This window comes from Trichosurus vulpecula, chromosome 3, assembly GCF_011100635.1.
Source record: "Trichosurus vulpecula isolate mTriVul1 chromosome 3, mTriVul1.pri, whole genome shotgun sequence".
Classification (NCBI taxonomy): Eukaryota; Metazoa; Chordata; class Mammalia; order Diprotodontia; family Phalangeridae; genus Trichosurus; species Trichosurus vulpecula.
Genome location: NC_050575.1, coordinates 363278820 through 363305408, shown reverse-complemented (window position 1 = coordinate 363305408; position 26589 = coordinate 363278820). Strand labels below are relative to the sequence as shown.

General features: G+C 39.2%; 1 protein-coding gene and 1 pseudogene across 1 annotated transcript; one reads left to right on the top strand and one right to left on the bottom strand.

The window, feature by feature from the left end:
- LOC118841651 overlaps positions 1 to 26589 on the bottom strand; it is a 1013973-nt pseudogene that overhangs the window by 725591 nt on the left and 261793 nt on the right.
- Positions 15402 to 16343, top strand: LOC118841313 (olfactory receptor 1361-like). Its single transcript, XM_036748684.1, has one exon. It carries the CDS (start codon positions 15402 to 15404, stop codon positions 16341 to 16343), a length of 942 nt encoding a protein of 313 aa, XP_036604579.1.

Here is a 26589-nt window from a genome sequence, read left to right as displayed (position 1 = left end):
TGTGCGGAGCAGAGCCAGGAGAACATTGTACACAACCACAGATATATGGATTCTGTGAGGACCAACCCTGACATACTTTGCTCTTCTCAGCAACATAAGATGCAAGGACAACTCCAGAGGACTCACGATGGAGAATGCTATCTTCATCCAGAGAAAGAACTGTGAAGTTTGAATACAGATTGAGGCGCACTACATGCTCGCCTTTTTTGCTTCTTTTTTGTTTTTGTTTTTGGGTTGTTTTTTTTTCTGGTTCTGTTTCTTCTTTCTCATGATTCATTCCATTGGTCATAATTCTTCTCCAAAACTTGACTAGTGTATAAATTAATTCAATGTGAAGTTATACGTGATAGTTATATGAGATTCCATGCCATCTGGGGGAGGGAGGGGGGAGGGAGGAGAGAAAATCTGGAACTCAAAACTATGTAGAACTGTGTGTGGTAAACTAAAAATAAATAATTAAAATTAAAAAAAAAGTTATTGCCATGGCTGAAAGAGCACCACTTCACTAGCTGAAAAGAGTACTATACCTGAAGGTAGTGTAATACCAGCCCTCCAGACCAGTGGCTGAAGATTGTAAAATATTGTACCTGCACATCAAAGAATGATCTCAAGGAGTCCAATATATCAGGCTGTGCAATAGAAACTGAGAAGAGCCTAGTGACACAGCAACCTGCCTGGCCCATTCCAGTAGCTGCTGCCTATAGGACAGTGGCTTGCCCAACCCTGCCTGACAGCAGCTCCCTAATGTCAGAGTGGTCTACTTAGCCCAGTCCAGAAGTAACCAAGCCTGGTAAGGAGTCAATGTAACAGCCAAATTACTTCCTTGAACCAGCCCAGCAGCAGACGGACCCATTCAGCTGAGACTAGATGACTTCTATGAAGAGGAAGCTCAGCTGAGACACCCATCCAGAAAGGATACCCTGTGAGGATCCAGTCAAATACATCAGCAGAAGAACCAGACAATCATCAGCCTCCATATCATACAACAAACTTTGGAGGGTTTGCTTGTTTCTTCCCACTTAATAGTATTTTATTTTTTCTAATTACTTTTGAAGATAGTTTTCAACATTCACTTTTATAAGATTTGGAGTCCCATAATTTTTTCTCCTTCCTTTCCTCTCCTCCCCTCTCCCCAAGACGGCGAGCAATGTAATATAAGCTACACATGTACAATCATATTAAACATATTTCCACAATAGTCATGGTGTGAAAGAAGAATCAGAACAAAAGGGGAAAACCACAAGAAAGAAAAAGTAGAAAATAGTATGTTTTGATCTGCATTCAGACTCCATAGTTCTTTCTCTGGATGTGCATAGAATTTTCCACAAAGAATCTTTTGGAATTGCCTTAGATCATTGTCATTGTCGGGAAGAGCAATGTCTATCAAAGTTGGTCATTTCACAGTGCTGTTATTACTGTGTAAAATGTTCTCTTGGTTCTGCTCACTTCACTTGGCATAAGTGGATGGAAGTCTTTCCAGGTTTTTTTTAAATCCTTCTGCTTGTCATTTCTTATACCACAATAATATTCCATTACATTCATATACCACAACTTGTTCAGGCATTCCCTAATTGATGGTCAGCTTCTCAATTTCTAATTCTTTGCCACCACTAAAGGAGCTGTGGTAAATACATTAGAACACATAGATTCTTTTCTTTTTTTTCATAATCATCTTTGGAAACAGACCTAGTAGTGGTGTTGCTGGGTCAAAGGGCATAGGCAGTTTAATGATAAGGCATGTTGATTTTACCTTCATAACACCTCTCTCTATAACACCCCCTCCTATCCTCTGACACTGTCACCACCTTGGTACAGAACTTCATCACCTAAAATCTGGACCATTCCAACAGTCTGATGATTAGTCACCCTGCCACAGATTTCTCCCCACTCTACTCCATCCTCCACTCAGCTGTCAAAATTATCTTCCTAAGTCAGAAATCTAACCATATCACCTCTCTTAATCAATAAAATCTGGTGGCTCTTCTTTTGGGTTCTCAAAGCCATACAAACTTTCCCTACTACCTTTCCAGTCTTCTTATACATTGCACCTCACCATGTTCTCTTTGTTCCACTGACACTGGCTTCCTTACTGTTCTTCATGCAAGATACCCCACCTATCAACCTCAGGCATTTTCACTGCCTTTCCCCCATGCATGGAATGATCTCCCTTCCACTCTCTACCCCTAGGCTTCCTGCAAGTCTCAGCTAAAATCTCACCTGCTACAGTAATCCTTTCCCAATTTCACTTAATTCCTAACACCATTTCCAGCTGTTAATTATTTCCTATTTATCCTAGATACAGTTTGTTTGTACATAGGACCATTCTAACTAGGACTTAAATATAATGGAATTCCCTCCAAACTATCCACAAGAGTCTGGAAAAACTAGATGTAAGAGAGAGATCAGTCTCATTTCATGAAGCTATTGAGTGTGTTCTGATGCATACCTGAGAACTACCTAATCCCTTCTGGATGCCAGTTCCCTCTGTACTAAACGTCAATCCTCCAATGCTCCAATTCCAAAATATTCTAAATACCCAAGTCTTTCTACCCCAATCCCTCAACATTTATGATCTTCCACGTCTCCATCTCACTGCTACCTGCTGATTGTTCATGCCTATCTCATCCTCTTTCAGCAGACGGGATCCTCTATTTCTCCTGGTTATCCTATTCAAACCTGCCAACTGACATATTTTGGCTGTGTAATCCTGGGAAGTTTATTTAACTTTTCATGTTTCCAACAACACTCTAAGACAACTGGTTGCAAAATACATGCCCATTTGCTTTACTAAGCAAGAGAATCTTTTTTGAGGCACTCAGGGTTAAATGACTTGCATAGGGTCATACAGCTAGTAAGCATCTGAGGCTAGATTTGAGCTCAAGTCCTCCTGACTCCAGAGCCACTACACTATCAACTGCAATTGCTAGCTGCTCCTAGAATTTCATAACATGAATGCAATCACAGGTTTGGGATTTTTAAAACTATAATTTTTGTTGTTTTTGTACACCACCATTTGCTGAACCATATCATTTTATATCTATATCCCATCCGAATTTCCCTAATCCAACAAACTCATACATCTGGCTTTTTTTAAAGTTAATGCTTTTGTGAAGAAGAAGAAGAAGAAGAAGAAGAAGAAGAAGAAGAAGAAGAAGAAGAAGAAGAAGAAGAAGAAGAAGAAGAAGAAGGAGAAGAAGGAGAAGAAGGAGAAGAAGGAGAAGAAGGAGAAGAAGGAGAAGAAGGAGAAGGAGGAGAAGGAGAAGAAGAGAAGAAGAGAAGAGAAAGAGAGAAGGAGGAAGAAGAAGAAAAGAGAGAAGAAGAGAAGAGAAGAAGAAGAAGAAACGAAAAAAGAGAAGAGAAGAAGAAGAGAGAGAAGAAGGAGAAGGAGAAGAGAAGAAGAGAGTAGAGGAGAAGGAGAAGGAAGAAGAAGAAGAGAAGAAGAAGAAGAAGAAGAGAAGAAAAGAGGAGATAGAAGGATAAGGAGAAGAAGAGAAGAAGATGAAGAAGAAGAAGAAGAGTAAGAAGAAGAAGAGAAGAAGAAGAAGGAGAAGAAGAAGAAGAAGAAGAAGAAGAAGAAGAAGAAGAAGAAGAAGAAGAAGAAGAAGAAGAAGAAGAAGAAGAAGAAGAGGAGGAGGAGGAGGAGGATGAGAAGGAGGAGGAGGAGAAGGAGGAGGAGGAGGAGGAGGAGATGATAAATATATCAAACAAATGTAAAAATAGTGCAAAAGCTTCACTCTTCTGCACTGCTGACAGCCCTAGAGGTGTGAGACCAGGACTGAATAACCAAGATGCCTGGATTCCCTAGCCAGGTCATATAGATTTATTTCCCCAAGAAGACTGATAGTTGACTCACTTTCCCTCCACGAACACTTCTTCTTCCTCCTAATCTGGAACAAATGGCCTTAGATTATATGTGTTCCCCAAAGTTCTTCACGAAGAGATAGTTCTTTTAAAATAATTGTAAACAATGCAAAATACCTGGGAGTATACCTGCCAAGACAAATTTGGGAACTGTATGAACATAATTATAAAACACTTTTTATACAAATAAAGTCAGATTTAAATAATTGAAGAAACATTCGTTGTTCATGGCTGGGCTGAGCCAACTTGATAGAAATGACAATTCTACCTAAATTAATCTACTTATTTAGTGTCATCCCAATTAAATTGCCAAACAAATTTTTTTTATTTTATTGAACTAGAAAAGAAATGACAAAATTCATTTGGAAGAACAAAAGGTCAAGAATATCAAGGGAATTTTTTTAAAATAATGGATGGGTGTCTAGAAGTATCAGATCTTAAAATGTACCATATAGTAGTAATTATCAAATTATCTGGTGCTAGATAAGAAATAGAATGGTGGATCAGTAGAATAAAAGAGATGTGCAATACACAGTTACAATTATGACAAATTTGTGTTTCATTAATGTAAAGATTTAAGCTTTCAGGATAAGAATTTATAGTATTTATTAATACCCAGCTAATGTCTGTTGATTTCAGACATTGCCACCCCAAACCCTGACTCTGCTGCCTCCACTTTTTTCCTGTAATCAAAAGACATGAATATTGAAGGTAGTCAGAAGAAAAGGGTCTTTTTACTACTACCACCAAAATGATTTGCAAATTTCCTTCTTATACTCAATCAATGATAATTATTATCCTCATAGACATCCCCCTGTCCTATTTGTACCTCACAATATTAGAAGAAATATTTAAGCACAGAGACACTGAGAAACAGAAGCTGGAAGTTCTACATCAAGGTGAAAGAATATCAATGCATTTATGGCAGTTCCCTCTCAGATATATGCATTTACATTGAGTACTTTAATGGTAGCCACACAGTACCCTTTCCCCCTGTTTTATGATATTCCCTTCCTATTGTTTATTTTTACTTTAAAACCTTATAAGAAATATGACCTCCATATTTCAACAGCAAGCTCAGTATTTATTCAATTTGTCTCTTTGTAAAAATAGAGACAATTCTATGCAGAGTCAATCTCCAAGAGAACTGAACTTACATCTTCTCCCCTGTTGGAAAATTGCCAAGAGAAGCAGAAGGCAAGAAGACAAAAATTTACCACATCCCCTCAGTAGCTTCTTTAAAACCCCAGAGTGTTGAATATCAGTTCGAGAGCTCAATTTCTGAATGGGGTGAATCATTTAGTAGAATAATTAGCTTACTCTTTAAAGGAATGATTAAAGTTGTTTTTAGAGCTGTCTTTGAACCTTGCATTGATCAGAAGAGCCGAGTCTATCAAAGTTAGTCCTTACAGCTACTGTGTGTCTGTAATTGTGTATAAACATCTCCTGGTTCTGCTCCCCTCATTCAACATCAGTGCATATAAGTCTTTCCAGGTTATAATGAAGTGTGTCTGCTCCTCATTTCTTATAGCACAGTAGTATTCCATTACATTTATATACCAAAAAACTCATGATGGAGAAAGCTATGTACATCCAGAGAAAGAATTATGGCGTCTGAATGCAGATTGAGGCAAACTATTTGCTCTCTTTTTTTTCCTTCTTTTTTGGTTTCATTTCTTCTTTCTCATGATTCATTCCTTTGGTTATAATTCTTCTTTACAACTGGACTATTATGTAAATAAGTTCAATAGGAAAGTGTATGTACAGCCTATATCAGATTACATGCTGTCTTTGGGGGGAAGGGGGAGGAGAGGGAGGGAGAGAAAATTTGAAAGTCATATTGTTGTGGAACTTAGTGTTGTAAACTAAAAATAACAAATAAATACATTAAGAAAAAATAAAACCAATGAAATTGAAGTAGGAAAAAAGTTGTTTTTAGCACCATGGACAGCGCCTGGTGATTCAAACTCAGTCATACAAAGAGTGGAGGTAGTATGCTTCCTCCTTCTCTACCCTGCATCCATAACAATATGGCAAGGAATAGAGGCAAGGACAAAACTACTTTACTTGTATCGTCTAGGGATAGGGGACATCTATACCATCTGCCAGGCTTAAAGTCTTGTAAAAATTTGTGAGAGACCATTATTCCACAACACGTACTCCACTAGTCTAGTTCTACGATGTTCCCCCTCCACTTTCTTTCCCACTGCAAGTGAAAGAGTGCTAGATTTGCTTCTAAATCCTGGTAGAACACAGGATTAGAAATATTCTGCTGCATACTACCCGTGTGAACTTGGACAAACCATTTAACCATTATGGACCCCAGTCTTCCTATTTGTAAAGTTAAAGGGTATGACTAGATGACCTCTAAGGTCCTTCTAAGACCTATGAGCTTACTCCTACCCAGGAACTCTTCCTTCTGAGCCCAAAGTGGATGTGGAGTAAAGTGTTATGAAACAATGCTTTATAGGTAATTCTGAGTGACACAAGTGATCTAACCTGGCTTGTTTGGTTTGAATGACTCTGATCTGAGCTCCTTGTCAAAATACTCTTATCATGTAAAATTGGTGACCACAATGGTAGTGAAAATAAAATGAAAGTTATTATGGTGATGATTCAATGAAACTGATGGGAAATCTCTATTTAAGGATGTAGGCCTAGGTAACCCATCTCTTCTTTTCTCACCAGGTTGCAATCTGTACTCCTCCAACATGCTTTAGAAAACTCTTTATGAATTAAAAAAAATTTTCTATTACATTTGAGTTCCAAGATATTTCTCTCCTTCCCAGTCCTTCCCTAGAGAAGGCAAACATTTGAATAGATATATATGTGAAACTATATAATACATGGCTCTATTTGTCAATTTTTTCTCTGGGGGTAGATAGTATATCTTTCTTCATAAGTTGTCTGTAGTTGATGTGAATATTCATATACCTCACAATAGCTTAGTACTTCACATTTGCTTTTCAAAATATAGTGCTGTTACTGTACACAATGTTCTCTTTGTTCTGTTCATTTCACTCCATTATTTCATGCAAGCATTTTCATGTTTTCCTAAAATCAAGTCGCTCATCATTTCTTAAACAACACTAGTGTTCCATCACAATCACATACCATAACTTCTTTAGCCATTCCCCAATTGATGGGTATCCTCTCAATTTCTAGTTAATTGCCAACACAAAGAGAGCTGCTATAAATATTTTAGAACATATAGGTTCATTTCCTTTTTCCCTGGTCACCTTGGGAAACAGAAGTAATAGTGGTATTTCTGGGACAAAGGGCATATACACTTTTATAACTCTTTGGGAATAATTCCAGATTGCTCTCAAAAATGGTTGGCTCACTTCCTAGTTACACCAGCATTGCATCATTTTCCCACACACCATTGTTATTGAAATAATTTCACTTCAAATAAAGTCTCATTGGTTTTTTCAAATTCCCAAGTGAGAAACTCTACAATCTGTGTAGGAATTCTAATTTATTGTCAGGAAACTAAAGGTTGTAAATAGAGGGGAAAGAATTATTCAGGAAAGGAAATACAAAGCTCTTAGCCACCCTCATCTCATTCCTTTTTACCCTTTAGTTCCTACCGACCCCATCTTTTATCCTTAACTGTACTTGTATATTGCTCAAACTGTTTTTTGGAGTTCAAAATGAAACTCTAGTCTCAGGGAGGACACACCCTTACCTTTGACCACTCAACCCTGATAGTACTAGTACTAGGAGGAAGAGGAGAAGGAAGAGGAGGAGAAGGTAGAGAAACCAGTATTTATATAGGACTTTCAGATTTGCAAAGAAACATATACAACATAACATGTTACCTCATTTGAAACAACCCATATGTCACCTGAAGACATCCAAGGTGGGTTAATCAATTGTTAGGATCAAACACTCATGAAAAACTACAAAGATTACTTTTAAAGTTTTCCTTTATATAATTATGAACTTCATTGATTTTCTTAAGTCAAGCATTTGTTATGCACTTACTATGTGAAGGCATTTATTAAGCAGCTGCTATTTGCTAGTCTCAGAGCATAAAAAGACAAAAATTTCAAAATCCCTGCCCCATGGAGCTTACATTACATTGGAAACGGGAAATGGTTAGGCTAGGCTCTGGACCACCCATCCTACTTGGGACTAGAGTTGATGTACAACAAGAAATCAGTCTGCTTTCAAGACATGAACATTTTGTCTTTTAAAAAACTCTGTTGGGATACTGACTCTCACTTTCCATACTGATTCTCACTGCCTTTAGACCCTTAAGGTCAAATTTTCAGGGTCTCAATTATTGTTGGTCCTGGTTATACTAGTTACAATGGCACTTGCCAAATTTGCTGCAGACCCAAAGACATCTCACTGGTAGATCAACGCAGGTCCTTGATTGAAAAGACCAAGTCCCTATAGAAGGGAAGAAATATTGTGAACATAAAAATGAACTTTCCTTCCCTCTTTCCTGGTAATGCTAGAGACTAGTTTTCCAGAAAGTCCAGTCCCATCAATACAGAGGGCTCATGGAACATTAGTTTGCACAATTCTCGTACTGAAAAACACACAGCTTACCACAATTGTATCTCATATCTTGCCATTGGTGCTATCCACTTCTTACACCAGGACACCTTAATTTTAGAGTTCTATAAAAAAGGAGACATAGCAGAGAATGTCCATCAAATATGGCAGATATGGCCCCCTATTAAGTTATTCAATTGTACAGCCTTGTTCCAAGAGTCCCAGTCTAGATCTCTTCATTGACCATGCCAGAGATAGTGTTCCTATGGAAGATGTTGGAGAAAAACTGAACAGAGAAGTCTATCTGGCACTCCTTTTTCCCTGCTGGAGGACTGTTTTGAGATTTTTGTAACAGCCTCCTAAATGTTCCCCCTGCCTCCAGGCTCTACTTTCTCCAAACCATCTGCCACACTGCTACCAAAGGTATTTTCCAAAAGCAAAGGTTCTAACCATGTTACTCTCCTACTCACAAAAGCTTCAGTGGCTCCCTATTGCACCTAGAAAAACAAACAAATTCCTATTTGGTCATGAAAACCCTTAGCAATCTAGCTTCAGCCTCCCCAAGTTTGTTACATTTTCCTTGCTTGCTCTAAATGCAATAATTCAATCTAATTGATCTTGCTGTTCTTCACTGTGGAGTCCCATCTCCTATCTCTGTCTGTGCCTTTGTACTGGCTATCTCCATACCCTCATGCTGGGAATGTACTCCTTCCTCCACTCCACTTTGTAGAATCCCTCCTCCTCATCAAAGATCAGTTCTAATGCCACCATCAACATGAGACATAACTACTAATGTCCCTCCCCCAATTTCTTTTATTTCACTTTGTATACATTTACAAGTCACTTATATGGTGTTTACACTGATGGAATGTAAGATCCTTGACAGCAGGGACAGTTTCATTTTTGTCTTTGTATCCTCAGTGCCTACCACAGTTCCTGGCACATAGCAGGTGTTCAATAAATGCTTGCTGATTGATTGATTGGAACTCCAGGGCTATTTGTGAAAAAGTGGAGACGTGAATCTCTGTCAAGTCTCTATATACAATCACCCTCTGAAGCCATGATCTCCTGCACTTGATACTCAGTCTGATGGACTACTTGACAGGGCCAGTAATATTCACCAAATTGAATATCTGTGGGGCATGGAGCTTGGCTCTGGTTCAAAATATCAATGATTTGAATTCAACTTTCTGAGCATGATGAAACTTGAATGAGTACTGTTGAATGAATTTATACCATTTGGGTTGTAAGACACCGCAGATGTTTGTCAGAGATTTGCAAAACGTCCTCCAAGACCTATCATATTAAGGGGTAGTAGGTGATCTTGATAATGTCTTCATATTGCCAAAACCCTCTGCAGCACATGAAACGGGTAGGTGCCACCTTAGAGTACTTACACCAGCACCAATTTGTTAATTTGGGTTGGTAGAAATTAGAGAAAATAATAACAGATTGTGATTCATGGAGCATATAGTAAGTTGGTACAAATCTATGTAAGATAAAGGTCATACCACACAGAGGGGACCCCCAACTCCTCAAAGGGTCTATAATTGTACCTCTGCTTTGTGGACATACTAAAGTCACTTTCTCCCTGGATTCTCTACCTTTACAGTACCATTCAGCAATTTGTTAAAAAAAAATACCGTAGGCTTTTCAGTGGACATAAGAGGCAGAAGGTTCATTTAACAAACTGTGGAAGTAGCTATAAATCTGTGTGTGTGGGTATGTGGGTGTGGGTGTGTGTGTATATATATACATATATATATATATATATATATATATATATATACTCAGGCCCAGTCGTTGACCTTTCAAGAAGGATGGCAATCAGCATACAAGGGAGACTCAGTCTAACATAGTCTTAAACTCATATTTGTCCATCCTTCCTGGTGATGCTCAATGGTCAGTACCCTGGACCTGTGATGGCAGTCTCTTGGTGAATTATGTGAGTCTGTATTGGACCTCATATCCAACAATATTTAAGAAACTGTAATTTCAACATGATTTTGACCACTATGTCATCATGCGAACTCGATGTTCAGACCCAGGAATCAGTGAGGTGGCCATCAGACTTAGCATCACTTAGGTGATAAATCTAGTAGCCTGATGATAAGAATTATCTTCTTCACTCCTTATCTACTCTACCATATTTGTTATAACAGCTTCACCTTGATTTCCAGCTAAATTGTCCAACTTTCCTCTAAATCCTGCTAATAGATGAATCAGTAGAAAAAAAATGTGTCAGAATAAAAATAGTAAAAAAAAAATCAGTAGAAAGAATAAATGTATCTTTTATCCATAGAGATATTGGGCCTAACTCTAGAATCTAAGGTACTTACAGGGCTAAAGGCCTAAAGTGAGAATGTAAGTGGTAATTTACAATGTGTGTGCTCCACAATAGATAGAGGTCTTGCTCCAACATTGCCCAACCGAGTAATAACCTGAAGCTTAGAGTCATTCTTTGGGGAGTGACAATGTTTGTATTTTTAATTTTGTAGAGGTGGCTCAGTTAACCAGAAAAAAGCAAGGATTAACAGATGGGACACCAGTGCCATGTTGGCATAGGGCACTAACATATTCAGAATAGAATCATAAGTTTCCGGGAAATAGCTTGAGATTGGATAAAGTGTCAATTCTTTTATAGATCCTGATTTGTGGCTTCCTAGACTTGAACAACTGGAGACTTCCACTTGAGACTCCTTAACTGATTCTAGTTCTCCAGATCAACTAAGCCTCTTACATACTGACAGCATATAGCCAGTTGAGAGGGGGAAGTCAAAATGAATTCTGTTCACTCCCCTCTGGTCTCAAGTCTTGCTTTCTCTTACCTCACCAACAATTACTTTTGTCCAAGTATTTGCCTAATTACTACCATGTGTCAGCTATGCCCAAGGGAGAACATGACACCAAAGTCTTTGGAATTTTGAGTTTGTAGTCTGATACTCCTGCCTTCTCCTCTTCACTTTATGCAACATGCTAGGATTAAAGAGAATGAAAACTTGAGGGTGATTTAGAGTTTGAAGCCCTTCATGGTGCTCAAGAGGAACTTCAAAAGGTGGAAGGTTTTGACTGCAAAGATATTGAGTTCTGTTTTGAACACGTTGAGTTTCAGATGCCTACTCTGCATTGGTCAAGCTATAGTTCACATCAGAAATATAGTGCTAATTCTGGAAAGCATGCTGTAAGATTATTGACAGGAAGAGAGTAATGTGGATGGTTGGGGGCTTCAAACCATACCATACCATACCAGAAAGAAGTTCCCAACAATTTGAGCTATTTGAAAATGGAATGCACTGCTTTGTGAAGTAGTGAGTTCCTTGTCACTGACTACATCCAAAAAGAGACTGACCACTTGTCAGGGATCTTTTTGACAGAATTTACACATCTTGTCATGATAAGGGGGAGGCAGGCTAGATGACCTATAAGGTCCCTTCCAAATCCAAGATTCATATAATCATAGAAGAAACTGGAAATAAAATTCTTAATTAAGAAGGGATCCTGGAGATCATCTAATCCAATCTCCTCATTTAAAAAAAAATCTCAGGCTCTAAGACAGACTTGCCAAAGTGATAGTGAGTGGCCAAGTTACACCTAGAATTCTAGTCAGTTCCATGTATTAACATGAAAACCATAGGAAAGATGAATACAGCAGGGACATTGTTCCTCCTTTATCATTAATGAAGTGCTATGGGTATGAAATCTCAGAGGTTTGTCAAATTGGTAATGTTCCCACCACAAGCACAATGTAGAATCCCATGGGACAGAAGAACTAGGTCCACCCTATCTTGTTCAAGGGTCAAGTGTCTCTCTTCCTATGTCATCTACACCAGGGAGAATTTACAATTTCTTTAGGCTGTCAACCTGTGGGTGGCTTTGAATTTCCCATTATACGGAGGAAAGAAGTAGTTGTAACAGAGCCAGCGCTTTAAATGACAATACCTGAGGTCTTTACAAACCATGCAGGTAGGGCCTAGGGAAACAGCAGCCAGAGCATTGCCTTCAAACACACACATACACACACAACTCATGTTCAGACAGACAGATAGATAATAAGCAAAATTACTAACAGACACACACACATACAGCTCCCTTTTCTAGTCCAGATCAAAGTCAGTAACAAATTACATCTCAGGCAATCCTGGCCTGTCTCTTACCTGCACCAAAAACTAGACACAATTTACAGAAGAGAATAGAAGAATCATGACTGGGGCAGTGGTTCAGTTACTATTTGGTAAAAAACTAGGCTAGACTATGATCCTTGAGAGAGAATCCTGGAACTCACAGCTGGGAGGAACTTTAAACATCATCTAGTCCCAAACTCTCATTTTTAAAGAAACTGAAGACCAAAAGAGAATAGCTTGACTAGCCTAAGGTAATATAGGTAGCTAGAGCTGGTATCAAAACCAGGTATTCTAGATCCAAATTCAATGATCTGCCCATTACAATAAAATAGGAATGTCTCATTCTAGGGCTAGACAGAAATCAGAGAAATTTCCCATTTCTATTTTAAAGAAAGTCTAGATTTTTCTGCCTGGAAATTGAAATTCTTATCAACACACCCCACTGTACCTTTTTTGCTATATTCTTCATTTTTCCTCTAATGTGCACCCTCCATTCCAGCTAGGCTATTCTCATTTTCCCTTCCTCACTATTTTGTGTTTTTCCACCTATAAAACTTGGTGTAGCCTATTTCCCTCCATCCAAACTGTTTTGCCCCTCCTCTGGTAACCAAATACTACCTACATATCAAGGCCCAGCCAAAGTCCCCATTCTCTCTGATCAATCCAAGCTACACTGAGTTTTTCCTTTTTTGAATTCCTATACCATGTGTTCTTTGGTCTACCTAAGGAACTCTTGAACTCTAAAGGCCCACTTGCTCTGATGCTCTATGAATCTGTAGCCCTAAAATTCTCTACATTTTAAGAACAGCATGGGAAATTGAGTTTATTCTGATGGGAAAATATCAAGGTCATTTTTGTCCTGCACAGAGAAGTAGGCTACATATGTTTCTCTTTCCTTTTTCTCTACTGTATTGTGGAAGATGTATCATTCTGAAGGAGCTGAATCTTGTGAAGACTGACAGACTGGGAAAGAAAACAGTTACAGAAAGAAATCTTCAAAGCGAATCACCTAAAGCCCACAACTATGAAAATCTGCAAGGAAACTTTGATGTGGAATCACCATAAAACTGGGTACAAACCATCTTGAAGTCTCAGAGCAATGTAACAGCCTCATAAGGAGATTTGGTGAGTTATAAAATAGTACTCACATCTAAGGGTATTGAAGGGAAACCAAAGTTGGGTCATAAGATCATAAGATCCTAAGATTTACATCTTAGATCATAGCTTAAGAACTGGATGGGACCCTAGAGGTCATCTAGTACAACTCCTTCAGTTGAAAAAGAAGGAACTGAGGAACAGAGAAGTTGAGTGATTTGTTTGAGGTCACAAAAATATTAAATAGTAAAGACTTGAACTTAGGTCACCGAGTTCAAAAATCTAGCTTTTTTACTATATCATACAGTTGTAGCTGATAAAAACCTAAGGTTCATGTTTAAAAAGAATTTTAAGGTGATTTGTTCAAAATAACACTATTAGCTAGATAATACAAGTATTATGAATCCCACATGTTACAAACCAAGGTTCATGGAGACTAAGAGACTTGCTCCAGGTCATGCAGTTAACAAGCAGTAATGTTTATTAAATTAAAGACTAAAATCCAAGTCTTCAGATTCCAAATACAATGACCTTCCCTGTATGCCACACAATTCTTCTACCACATTGATTGCTTAATTTGAAAAAAGAAGTATCAAATTTTATTTAATATATTAACTTTTTAAAGACTCTGTGAAATAATTGATCAAGTTGGTATTTTTGGCTTCTTTATTAGTTATGTTGTTAAAATTATAAAGGCAGCAGTAAAGAATCGATAGTTGTGAACTGAATCGCAACTAAAGCACTAACTTATAGATTGGATCCAGGGAACTGAAGCAAATATCACCAATAAAGTTTATCTGTTTATATTTAGCTATGTCTACCTACCTACTTATCTGTTTGTCTATCATCTATTCTTTCAATCTGGGCCTGTGATTTCATCATTTCATGAAATTTCCAGAATGGAAAATTTATCTACCAGTACAGATTTCACTTGGTTTTTCACTCCTATAACTTATATTCTCATACACTGACTAACCATGATTTCAGAGGACTGGTGAATCAGCATGTTGGCAACTCCTGACAAAATGGTGATAGATCCAGGGTGCAAAATGAGATGTATGTTTTGGACATGACTACATAAGAATATGTTTTACTTGATTGTACATTTGTTACAAGAGTTTTATTTCTCTTTTTTTAATGGTTTTAGTAGAATGGAAGAAAAAGAAAAATTGTTAATTGAAACAAATATAATGTAATTTAAAATAAAATGAAAAATGTTGGCAGATGACACTTATAGTCTTGTAGAACTACCAGAGAATATACTAAAAGGTTAAACACCTATGGTCACACGGCTAATATGTTTGAGAGATTGGATTTAAATATATCTAGGGCTTCCTGACTCCAGACAGCCTCTCACTACCAACAGTAGCTAGTGTAAGTTTCAAGAAAAGGTCTTAAGAGTGTGGAGGTGGAGTGTAGAATTGTGAACGAGGGTGAGAGGGACACAAATTTATATGTTCAACTCATCACAAGAGTGTCACAGATATATGTCCTTTATGAACATTGTAAAGTCTGTTCACAACACCAACTGCTAAGTGAGCTCATTTGTTTCTTCATGCAGGACAGCTTACATTATTTCTTTATTTACTGCCTTTATATCAGTAATGTATACATGACCAAATCCTCAACTCCCTGACATGAGTATTTCATCATTAGTTTAAAATGTTAGACTAATTTTGCCGTTAAAAAAGTGCCAAATGAAGAAACATCTTGGATTTGAGGGAATGCAAGACAACTAGTTCCTAAATACAAAATGAGAGTAACTATTAAAACTCTATTATCTTTTGTTGATTGAGCTATATTTTTCCTCTGGCAGATATGGACAGAGAAAACCAAACCATTATCTCTGAATTCCTTCTCCTGGGGCTTTCCAGTAAGGCAGAACAGCAGCAAATTCTCTTCTGGCTATTCTTGTGTGTATATCTTATCACCGTGATTGGGAACCTGCTCATCATGCTGGCCATTGGTTTGGACACCCGACTCCACTCACCCATGTACTTCTTCCTGGCCAACCTCTCTTTTGTTGACCTCTGCTTTTCATCAGTTACAGTCCCCAAGATGTTGGTAAACCACATAATAAGAAGCAAATCTATCTCTTATGTGGAGTGCATGACCCAAATGTATTTCTTTATGACTTTTGGAAACATGGATGGGTTTCTTCTGGTGGTAATGGCTTATGACCGGTACATGGCCATTTGCCGCCCACTTCACTACACCACAGTGATGCGCCCTGGCCTTTGCATCCTTCTGGTGGCCATATCCTGGGTCATCACTAATCTGCATGCACTCTTACACACCCTGCTAACAGCTGAATTGTCTTTCTGTGCTGACAACACCATTCCCCACTTCTTCTGTGATCCCTACCCACTTCGAAAGCTCTCCTGTTCAAACACCTTCATCAGTGATTTGATGGTGTTCACTGTGAGTGGAGTGATGTTTATTACCCCATTCACATGCATTGTGATCTCTTATGTCTTCATATTCTCCAATGTGATGAAGTTCCCATCCACCCAAGGAATACAAAAAGCCCTGTCCACATGTGGTTCCCACCTCACTGTGGTTTCCCTCTTCTATGGGGATGTAATGGGGCTCTATCTGCGCCCCTCATCCTCATACTCAGCTGTGGACACAGTAGCCTCAGTTATCTTTACTGTTGTTATCCCCATGCTTAACCCCTTTATCTATACCCTGAGAAATCAGGACATGAAGCTAGCTCTACAGAGACTGATTCATACAAAAGCAATCTTGCAAATGTCTTAGACTCATAGAACTCGATTTTGTTCAACAAACATTTAGTATCAAGCAAAGTGTTTATTAAGCACTTATTTTATATCAGCTCCTGTGTAACAAGATATACATATATAAATAAATATAAAATATATACAAAGTAAATACAAATTAGTTTCAGTGGGCATTAGAAGCTGGTAGATTCAGGAAAGATATCAAGTAAAATATGGCATCTGAGCTGAGCTTTACATAAAGTCATTCCAAGGTTAGAAGATAATCTTTTACAAAACTTATGCTCTTCACCCTGCAAGTGAATTATTATATATGATCTTACTACTTAGTAAAAGCAGTGATGCAAAAGCATGGAGGACAACTCGTACAAAAGCATAAAGATGGAAGATGGAATGACATGTATGGGAAACAGAAAGTAGGCTGGTTTGTTTGCAAGGTTTGCAAAAGACTAATGGGCAGTATGCCCATTGTGGAAAAACAGGCAGAAGCCTGATTACAGTGGACTTTTAATACCAAACAATTAAATTTGTCCTAGAATAAGGGCTATAAACCTTTTAGTGTATGATGAGCTGCTTGGCATTCTGATGAAATCTGTGGATCCCTTTTCAGAATAATGTTAATAAAAACATAAAATACATAGGATTACAAAGGAAACTGTGTTGGAGGAAAAAATATCAAATATGTATGTATGTATTATATATGTATATGTGTATAGATATATATGTATGTATATATATAACTGTTTATAGAAACAGTGTTCAAATGTCTGTTATAGAGGGAGTAGAAAACCACTAGAAGTTTTTATTTTTTTTAATTTTTTTTAATTTAATTTATTTATTTAACATATTTAGTTTGCAGCATTGGTTTTCACAAGAGTTTGAATTACAAATTTTCTCCCCATTTCTACCCTCCCCCCCCACTCCAAGATGGCATATATTCTGGTTGCCCTGTTCCCCAGTCAGCCCTCCCTTCTGTCACCCCATTTCCCTCCCATCCCCCTTTCCCTTCCCCTCTTGTAGGGCAAGCTAAATCTCTACTCCCCATTGCCTGTGTATCTTATTTTCTTGTTGCATGCAAAAAAAAAAAAACTTTTTTTTTGTTTTTAAACATCTGGTTTTAAAAACTTTGAGTTCCAAATTCTCCCCCCTTCTCCCTTCCTACCCACCCTCCCCAAGAAGTCAAGCAATTCAACATAGGCCACATGTGTATCATTATGTATAACCCTTCCACAATACTCATGTTGTGAAAGACTAACTATATTTTGCTCCTTCCCAACCCATCCCCCTTTATTGAATTTTCTCCCTTGACCCTGACCCTTTTGAAAGTGTTTGTTTTTGATTACCTCCACCCCCATCTGCCTTCCCCTCCATCATCCCCCCCTTTTTTATCTTCTTCTCTCTTCTTTCCTGTGGGGTAAGACACCCAACTGGGTATGTATGGCACTCTCTCCTCAGGCCCAATCTGAGGAAAGCAAGATTCATTCATTCCCCCTCACCTCCCCCTCTCCCCTCCTCCCACAGAACTGCTTCCTCTTGCCACCCTTATGCCAGACAATCCACCCTATTCTGTCTCTCCCTATCTCCCTCTCTCAATACGTTCCTCTCTCATCCCTTAATTTGATTCCACTTCTTTTAGATATCTTCCCTTCATCCTCAACCCACCCTGTGTCCGCTCAATCTCTCTCTCTCTCTCTCTCTCTCTCTCTCTCTCTCTCTCTCTCTCTCTACATATATATATATGTATATATATATATATACACGTAGATATATACATACATACACATTCATTTATATATATATATACATAAACATATATACATACATGCATATTCCCTTCAGCTACCCTAATACTGAGGTCTCATGAATCATACACATCATCTTTCCATGTAGGAATGTAAACAAAACAGTTCAACCACTAGAAGTTTTTAAATGAAGGAGTGCCATGGTCAAAGCTATGCTTTAGAAATATATCTTTGAAAGTTGTTTGGGAAAATAGATTGGAGACATGAGAGACTTGAGGTAAGAAGAACTTTTAGAAGGTTACTGAAATATTCCAGATCAATTTGGAGTGGTAGCAATGGGAGTAGGGAAATGGCAATGGATATTAGAGATATAATGGAAGTAAAATAGGTAATGCTTGGTAACTAATTGGACATAGAGAGGGTAGGGTAGAGTAAAGAAGAAAGGATGACACCAAGTATGCAAACCTGAGTAAGTAAAGTGATGGTGATGCCCTCAAATGATGTCAGTCAGTCAATCAGTAAGCATTTATTAAGTGCCTACCATTTTCCTGGTCCTCTGCTAAGTGTTGAGGATACAAAGAAAAATAAAAGATGGTCCCTTCTCTCAAGGAGTTCACAATTTAATGGGAGACATAACATTAAAACTACCATGTACAAACAAGCTATATACAGGTTAACTTAGAAATAATAAACTGAGGGAAGGCAGCAGAATTTGGAGAGATAAGAAAAGGTTTCCTATAGAAGGTGAGATTTTAGCTGAGACTTGAAGGAAGCCAGGGAAGTTGGAAGGCAGAAATGTCAGAGATAGGCTGGAGGAGAAGATGGAGTTCTGTTATGGAATGTACTATTTGAGATCCACAACTTCACATGCCTTTGTGCATTCTCCTGGTCTATCTGTCCCTAGAAGACCTGTGCCTCACCTCTACCATACTGCCCAGAGGCCTCCATGCCCTAATGACAGGATATCAGGCTATTACCCATAGAGCCTGCATGACCCTGGTCTTCTTTGTTCAGATTGCAGGCATCATGGACAGCAATGTTTTAGCTATGTAGTAGTCTTTCCCATTGAGGCTTCACCAGGGCTGAAAGGCCAGGAGGGTAAAAAGGGAGAGGCCTTGCAATGTAAATGGGGAAGGTTTAAGATTCAGAATAAATATTACACACTTCAGGAAGGGTCTGAGGTTTCATCATATGAAGAGATCAACAAAGAATCAGACTGCACTCAAACTTTTTGTCCTTAGCTAGTCATCTGAATAAGACGCCAAATCCCTTTCTTTTTTATGTCCAATGTCTAGAAAATATAACTGAATTGAAACTTATCACCATAAGCCAAGTTGAGTGCCTTATTGAAAGAAGGATTATCAAATGACAGAGACTAGAACTCTCCTGCATGAAGTGGGAAACCTCAGAGCTGAGGGTCTAAAAGAGTGAGAGAAAAGAAGCTTCTGCTAGAACCACATTAAAAGTTATTGCCGTGTCTGAAAGAGTACCAAATCACTAGCTGAAAAGAGTACTAAACCTGAAGGTAGTGTAATACCAGCCCTCCAGACCAGTGGCTGAAGGTGGTAAAAGACTGTAGCTGCACGTCAAAGAATGAGCCCAAGGACTCCAATATATCAGCCTGCACAATAGAAACATCACTCGCTGAGAAGAGCCTAGTGACACAGCAACCTGCCTAGCCCATTCCAGTAGCTGCTCCCTATAGGAGAGTGGCTTGCCCAACCCTGCTGGGCAGCAGCTCCCTAACGTCAGAGTGGTCTACCTAGCCCAGTCCAGAAGTAACCAAGCCTGGTAAGGAGTCAATGTAACAGCCAAATGACTTCCTTGAACCAGCCCAGCAGCAGACAGACCCATTCAGCTGAGACTAGATGAATTCTATGAAGGCAAAGCTCAGCTGAGATACCCATCCAGAAAGGATACCCTGTGAGGATCCAGTCAAACACATCAGCAGAAGAACAGACAATCATCAGTCTCTGTATCATACAACAAACTTTGGGGGGTTTCCTTGTTTCTTCCCACTTAATAGTATTTTATTTCTTCTAATTATATTTGAAGATTGTTTTCAAAATTCACTTTTATGAGATTTGGAGTTCCAAAATTTTTTCTCCTTCCTTTCCTCTCCTCCCCTCTACCCAAGATGGCAAGCAATGTAATATAAGCTACACATGTACAATCATATTGAACGTGTTTCCACAATAGTCATGGTGTTAAAAAAGAATCAGAACAAAAGGGGAAAACCACAAGAAAGAAAAAGATAGAAAATAGTATGCGTTGATCAGCATTCAGACTCCATAGTTCTTTCTCTGGATGTGGATAGCATTTTCCACAATGAATCTTTTGGAATTTCCTTAGATCATTGTGATCGTTGAGAAGAGCAAAGTCTATCAAAGTTGGTCATTTCACAATGCTGTTATTACTGTGTAAAATGTTCTCTGGGTTCTGCTCACTTCACTCAGCATAAGTGAATGGAAGTCTTTCCAGGTTTTTTTTAAATCCTTCAGTCTCATTTCACGAAGCTATTAAGTGCGATCTGATGCATACTTGAGAACTACCTAATCCATTCTGGATGCCCGTTTCCTCTGTACCAAAGGTCAATCTTCCAGTGCTCCAATGCCAAAATTTTCTAAATAGCCAAGTCTCTCTACCCCAATTCCCCAACATTTATGATCTTCTAGGTCACCATCTCACTGTTACTTGCTGATTGTTCATGCCTATATGATTCTCTTTGGGCAGACGGGAGCCTCTAGTTCCCTTGGTTATCCTATTCAAACCTGCCAACTGACATATTTTCGCTGTGCAATCCTGGGAAATTTATTTAACTTTTCATGTTTCCAACAACTGTCTAAGACTACTGGTTGCAAAATACCTGCCCATTTGCTTTAGTAAGCATGAGAATTTTTTTTGAGGCACTCAGGGTCAAATGACTTGAATAGGGTCATGCAGCTAGTAAGCATCTGAGGTTAGATTTGAACTCAGGTCCTCCTGACTCCAGAGCCACTACACTATCCACTGCAACAGCTAGGTCCTCCCAGGATTTATTAACATGAATGAAATCACAGGTTAGGGATTTTTAAAACTATCATTTTTGTTGTTTTGTACACCACCATTTGCTGAACAATATCATTGTATATCTATACCCCACCCGACTTTCCCTAAACCAATAAAGTCACAGATCTGGTTTTTTTTAAATTATTGCTTTTGTGAAGAGGAAGTGGGGAGGTGAAGGAGAATATGTTGATAAATACATCAAAGAAATGTAAACATAGTGCAAAAGCTTCACTTTTCTGCACTACTGACAGCCCTAGAGCCATGAGACCAGGACTGAATAACCAAGATGCCTGGGTTCCCTAGCCAAGACATATAGATTTATTTCCCCAAGATGATTGATAGTTGATTCAATTTCCCTCCATGAACACTTCTTCTTCCTCCTAATCTAGAACAAATGGCCTTAGATTGTATGTGTTCCCCAGGGCCTGCCTGCACAGAGACTCATGCTCTCTTGGTTGTGTCAAGGGGATGGAAGCACAGAGGACACAGTTCATGCAAGCAGCCAAGAAACTTCCCATGACATGAGAACAGAATGAGGAAATCTTATGTACTAGACTTCTCTCACACAAAGCTCCATTCTGTCTTTACCTAAAATCTATCCAGAGGTAACAAGGAAAACCGCAATATCTAATGGGCAGAAAGGAGGAAGGGAAGAGATGCTTCCTAGAGAGACATACAGGTTAAGAACAACTGGCTCCCCTGAAACTTTCTGATCCTAGACTCAACTATAAGATATCCTTGTACTTCATTCATGAGGCCCCCTAGACGCCTTCTATCTCTGAGTCTCACTGGGAATTAAAAGGTATTACTTCCTTCTCCAGCCAGTTCCCCTATCCAAAAGAGAGATGTATTTGCAGAAGTGGTCAATCCAATCCTGCCTATGGCCAAAATTAATGACTCCATCTCCTCTGCTCCATGAAGAACTCAAGCATCTATGACACACATCATATCCAGGACTCCCATAGCCAATCCCTATGTATTTTCATCACTTCTGGTGGAGATGGTCCCTGGATTCTCAATCATCTCTTCACTGTGAATTATCCACTGTGGAAGAGAGAAAAGAAGGCAACAGAACCAGGTAGTTTGTTAAATTTATGAGATCAGAACATACTGACCAGGTAAGACACTAGGGAGTGGGGATAGGAAAATCTCCCTCAGATGCAGATAGAGACACACTCAGATATTCTGAGGTAACTCAAGGCACACACAAGGACAAAGACAAATTTAAGGACACAGAAATGCAAAAAGACAGCAACAGGTATACACAGAGACAGACATAAACCTAAAATGACACAGACATAGAAATGTCCAAGTCTTTCCTTTTCTTTCATCCCGATTTGAGATTACTGTGGGCAAGCATCTCTCAGCTGATCATATCTCAAACTCCCTGGGATGTGGCAAGGATTTAAAAAACCTGCATATGAAATAGAGACCCATGGTTGGAACAACAGTAATGTTAGCTCAGATGACAAGCTGGATAAAATGGCCATATTAAGCACTTGGTAAAGAATGTCTGGACAAGTCAATTATATTATTGAATCAAATTGTTTCCACATGTGTTGTCAGTTTACCCTTTCCATGCATTCAAAAACATTTATTAATTGTCCAGTTAGTGCTTCATTCTAGACCCTACAAGGTGTATTCCTTGTTCCTTAATTCTTCCTTACTCTCAAAGAAGTTAACAGCCCCTACAGCCAATAAAATATGGACACCAGTAACAATAACATAAGACAGAATGTGACAAATGCTAAGGAGGGAGAGGTAGTGTTTTTGTGTAGGGCAGGGATTCTTAAATTTTCTTGTATCATGGACCCCATTGGCAAACTGGTGAAGCCTATGGACCCCTTCTCTTTTAACACACAAAATAAAATAGAGGCCATTACAAAGGAAGCCAGTTACATTGGAATACAGCCATCATTTTTTTAAATTCATGGAACCCTGGTAAAGAATTAAGGCAGGCTTTCTGGGAGTGATGGTATTTCAGCCAGGCCTCAAAGGTTGACTTGGATTTCAACAGAGAGAAATGCAGAAGGACAGGAGATAGGAGAAATCTTCTATACTCTAGGCATAGGTAAGAGCATGGGCCAAGTATCAGAAAGATTAGATGGTATTCAATGAACAGCTAGTGGTGCATCTGTTTGAAGTAGAGCGTGTGGTGTGAAGAGGTAAATGAGAGATAAAGTTATCCATCTTCACTCCTAGCTAGCAATGATGGATTCATAAGAATTACAACTGAGAAATAATTGAATCCAGGAGCTCAAACTTTTGTGTGTCATGGATCCTTTTAGCAGCCTGGGGAAGCTATTTTCAGATAATATTTTTAAGTGAAATATACAATATTACTAAAGAAACCAGTTATATTGCGAAAGATTACCAGGAAAGGATTATAAATATATTTAAAGCTCAGAGGCTGAAAATTATAGTAACTGTTCAATGGGTGGGCATTCACTGGAGTTAAGATTTTGTGAAGGGGAGTTATGGGAGATAAGTCAAGAAGGGTAGCTTGGAGCAAATGGAGAGAACATAAGAGGCAAAACATGAAATGAAAGTGTCTTGTAGGCTGAGCAGATCAGCAAAAATCAAGAGGTTCAAGAATGACTACTTCTTTATCGTTGTTCAGTCATTTGAGTCATACCCAACTCTCCATGACCCCATTTGGGACTTTTCTCGGCAAAAAGACTAGAGTGGTTTGCCATTTCCTTCTCCACCTCATTTTACAGATGAGGAACTGAGGCAAACAATATTAAATGACTTGCCCAGAGTCACATAGTTAGAAAGTGTCTGGGGCCAGATTTGAACTCATAAAGATGAATTTTCCTAACTCCAAACCTAGTTCCTTTTATAGATTCTTGATGGATTCAAGTTCTTATTTAACTTTTTATATTGCCACAAAGAGAAATATAGTTAAAAGAGATCTGGGCTGTGATTCTGAAGAGCTAATTTCAGGGCTTTTCTCTACCATTAGCTATGTTAACTTTGAGCAAACCACTTCCCTGTTATTATCCTCAGTTTCCTCATCTGTAAAAAAAGAAGTGATTGGATTTCATGTTAAACAAGGTTCCTCCTAACTCTGACATTCTATTCTTTCATGATTTTTATTACAAGGATGATCAGAGGGAACCTTACCAGCATATCAGAGTTCCTCCTAATGGGGCTCTCTGAGTGGCCAGAGCACCAACAACTCCTGTTTCTACTGTTCCTGGGGACGTACTTGATCACAGTATCGGGGAATCTATTTATCATCCTAGCTATATGTTCCAACATTCACCTCCATAGCCCCCTGTACTTTCTCCTCATCAACCTCTCTTTCACTGACATCTGTTTTATCTCTACCACAGTCCCCAAGATGTTAGTGAACATTTACACCCAGGATCACACCATTTCCTACATGAAGTGCCTGACTCAAAAGTACTTTTTCACCTCGTTTGTTGGACTGGATGACTTCCTCTTAGGTGTGATGGCATATGACTGATACATAGCCATCTTCCTCCCACTCCATTACTCAATGGTAATGAGCCCCAGAGTCTGCATCCTACTTGTGTCTGCATCCTAGTGTGTTGGCAACCAAAAATGGGCTCCTTAGCACTTAGTCAACAAGTGCCCTTGACTAGTTTGGCTTTTTCCCCTGAACTGAATGCTGTTTGTATGTTGGACTGGAGTAAGCTTGTTGGCCCCTTCACCTTGCTTCCCTTGCTTAAGCTGATGGAAAGAACCTGTGCTTTCCCAGTCAACCCCTTCACCTTGCTTAAGCTGATGGAAAGAACCTGTGCTTTCCTGGTCAACCCCTTCACCTTGCTTAAGCAGATTGAAAGAACCTGTGCTTTCCCCGGCGTACCTTACACCCCCGCAGAAGCCGGATGGTTAAAAGCAGCTCCCGTTGGAGCCAGAGGCTGCCACAGCCACAGCCACAGCCACAGCCGAAGCAGGAGCTGCCAGTGGCAGAGCTGACCCACGGGAGGAAGCTGAACAAGGACTTCAGGCCAGTGGGTAATCTTTTTACCATAGAGGGGGAAGCATGATTTTGCTTTATGCAATCATGCTTCTCTGTAGCCTCCTGGTTACTCTTTCAAGGCATACTTATTGGGCCTGGAAGCTTTTGATCAATATATCAAAATGGGGTTGCTGATTCATGGGTTGGTTACTGTGGAGCCTAAATATATGTTTTGATTCTTCTGCCTTCTGCTTTGAGAGTTTCTTATATCCGGCGGTTCCGAACCTTTCAGACATGTATATGATCCTCTTTGAGATTATAAACTCTGCCCTCCTAATGCATTTGGCGACGAGGATGGGATCGCTAGGTATAAGATCTCTATTTAGAAGCAGAACAATTTCAGAGGAAGAGATGAATATCCCAGGATGGGAGGATCCATTTTATTCCTCCCTAGCAAAAGAATTGGCTAAAAAAGCTGGACCCTGTGAAAACTGGGAACCAGGGCTATGGAGAGGAGATCCTAGGGATTTGGAAAAGTGTTTACAAGAAGTTGGGATTCAGTCAGGGGCATCACTATCTAGGCAAAGCTGGATAGTGTTATCAGCCTACCGGCTAGTATATGAAAGATTGAGATTAAGTGAAAGACATGGGGGCACTCCTACCCCACAGCAAGAAAGGGAATCTCAGATAGCAGGAGACCAAACTGACTCAAATGAGAACTTTTCTATTTATGTGGCTAGGAGCAACAGGAGACCAAATAAGCCAAGAGTGCATTCCAACCCAGCCCAGAAAGAGCCTGACTGCCTGTTTCGTCCTAGCCATGGTGGCAGAGGAAGTGAGTGGGGGGAAAATGAGACAACGTTAGGGGCTGAGGCACAAAACACTACTGGGGTTCAGGATGTCCCTCACACAGAGAATAGGAGATGGTTAAATGATCAGACAAGGGCTCGACCCATACAAAGGAGGAAGACAGAAACCCGAGGTGAAGATTCAGTTACAAGGGAAATTCAGGAAGATTTCTCACCGCAAGAGGCCACAGATATTTTGAGTAGATTCAGCCAAAGAATAGGAGAACCATTAATATCTTGGATGGTAAGACTCAGTGATCAAGGGGCCAGTGGAATATCAGTAGATAGGACAGACTGTATGAGATTCATAGGTATCAGCCATGATCCTCTAGTTCAACAAGCTTTTAGGGAACATCATCAGCAAGGAGATGGTGATAGCAGGACTCCTCTGTTGGCGTTAGCCGCTGTGGGATGCAATAAGAGATATGCTACTGATTCTATGTGGCCCACTGAGCACAGACCCTGCTATTCACTTAGAGATTGTATCATGAGACTAAAGGAGGAGGTGATGAAGACTGCCATTATGATAGGAACTGCAGACAAATATTACAATGATCCAATGGGACTGCCTCATAGGAATTTAATAATTAGGACAGCTCCCCCTGCTTCTAAACAACTAATTTTGAATTTATTACTTGGAGAAGTAGGGAGCCATCTTACAACAGTGATAAATAAGATTTTACAGTTATATGACTTAGG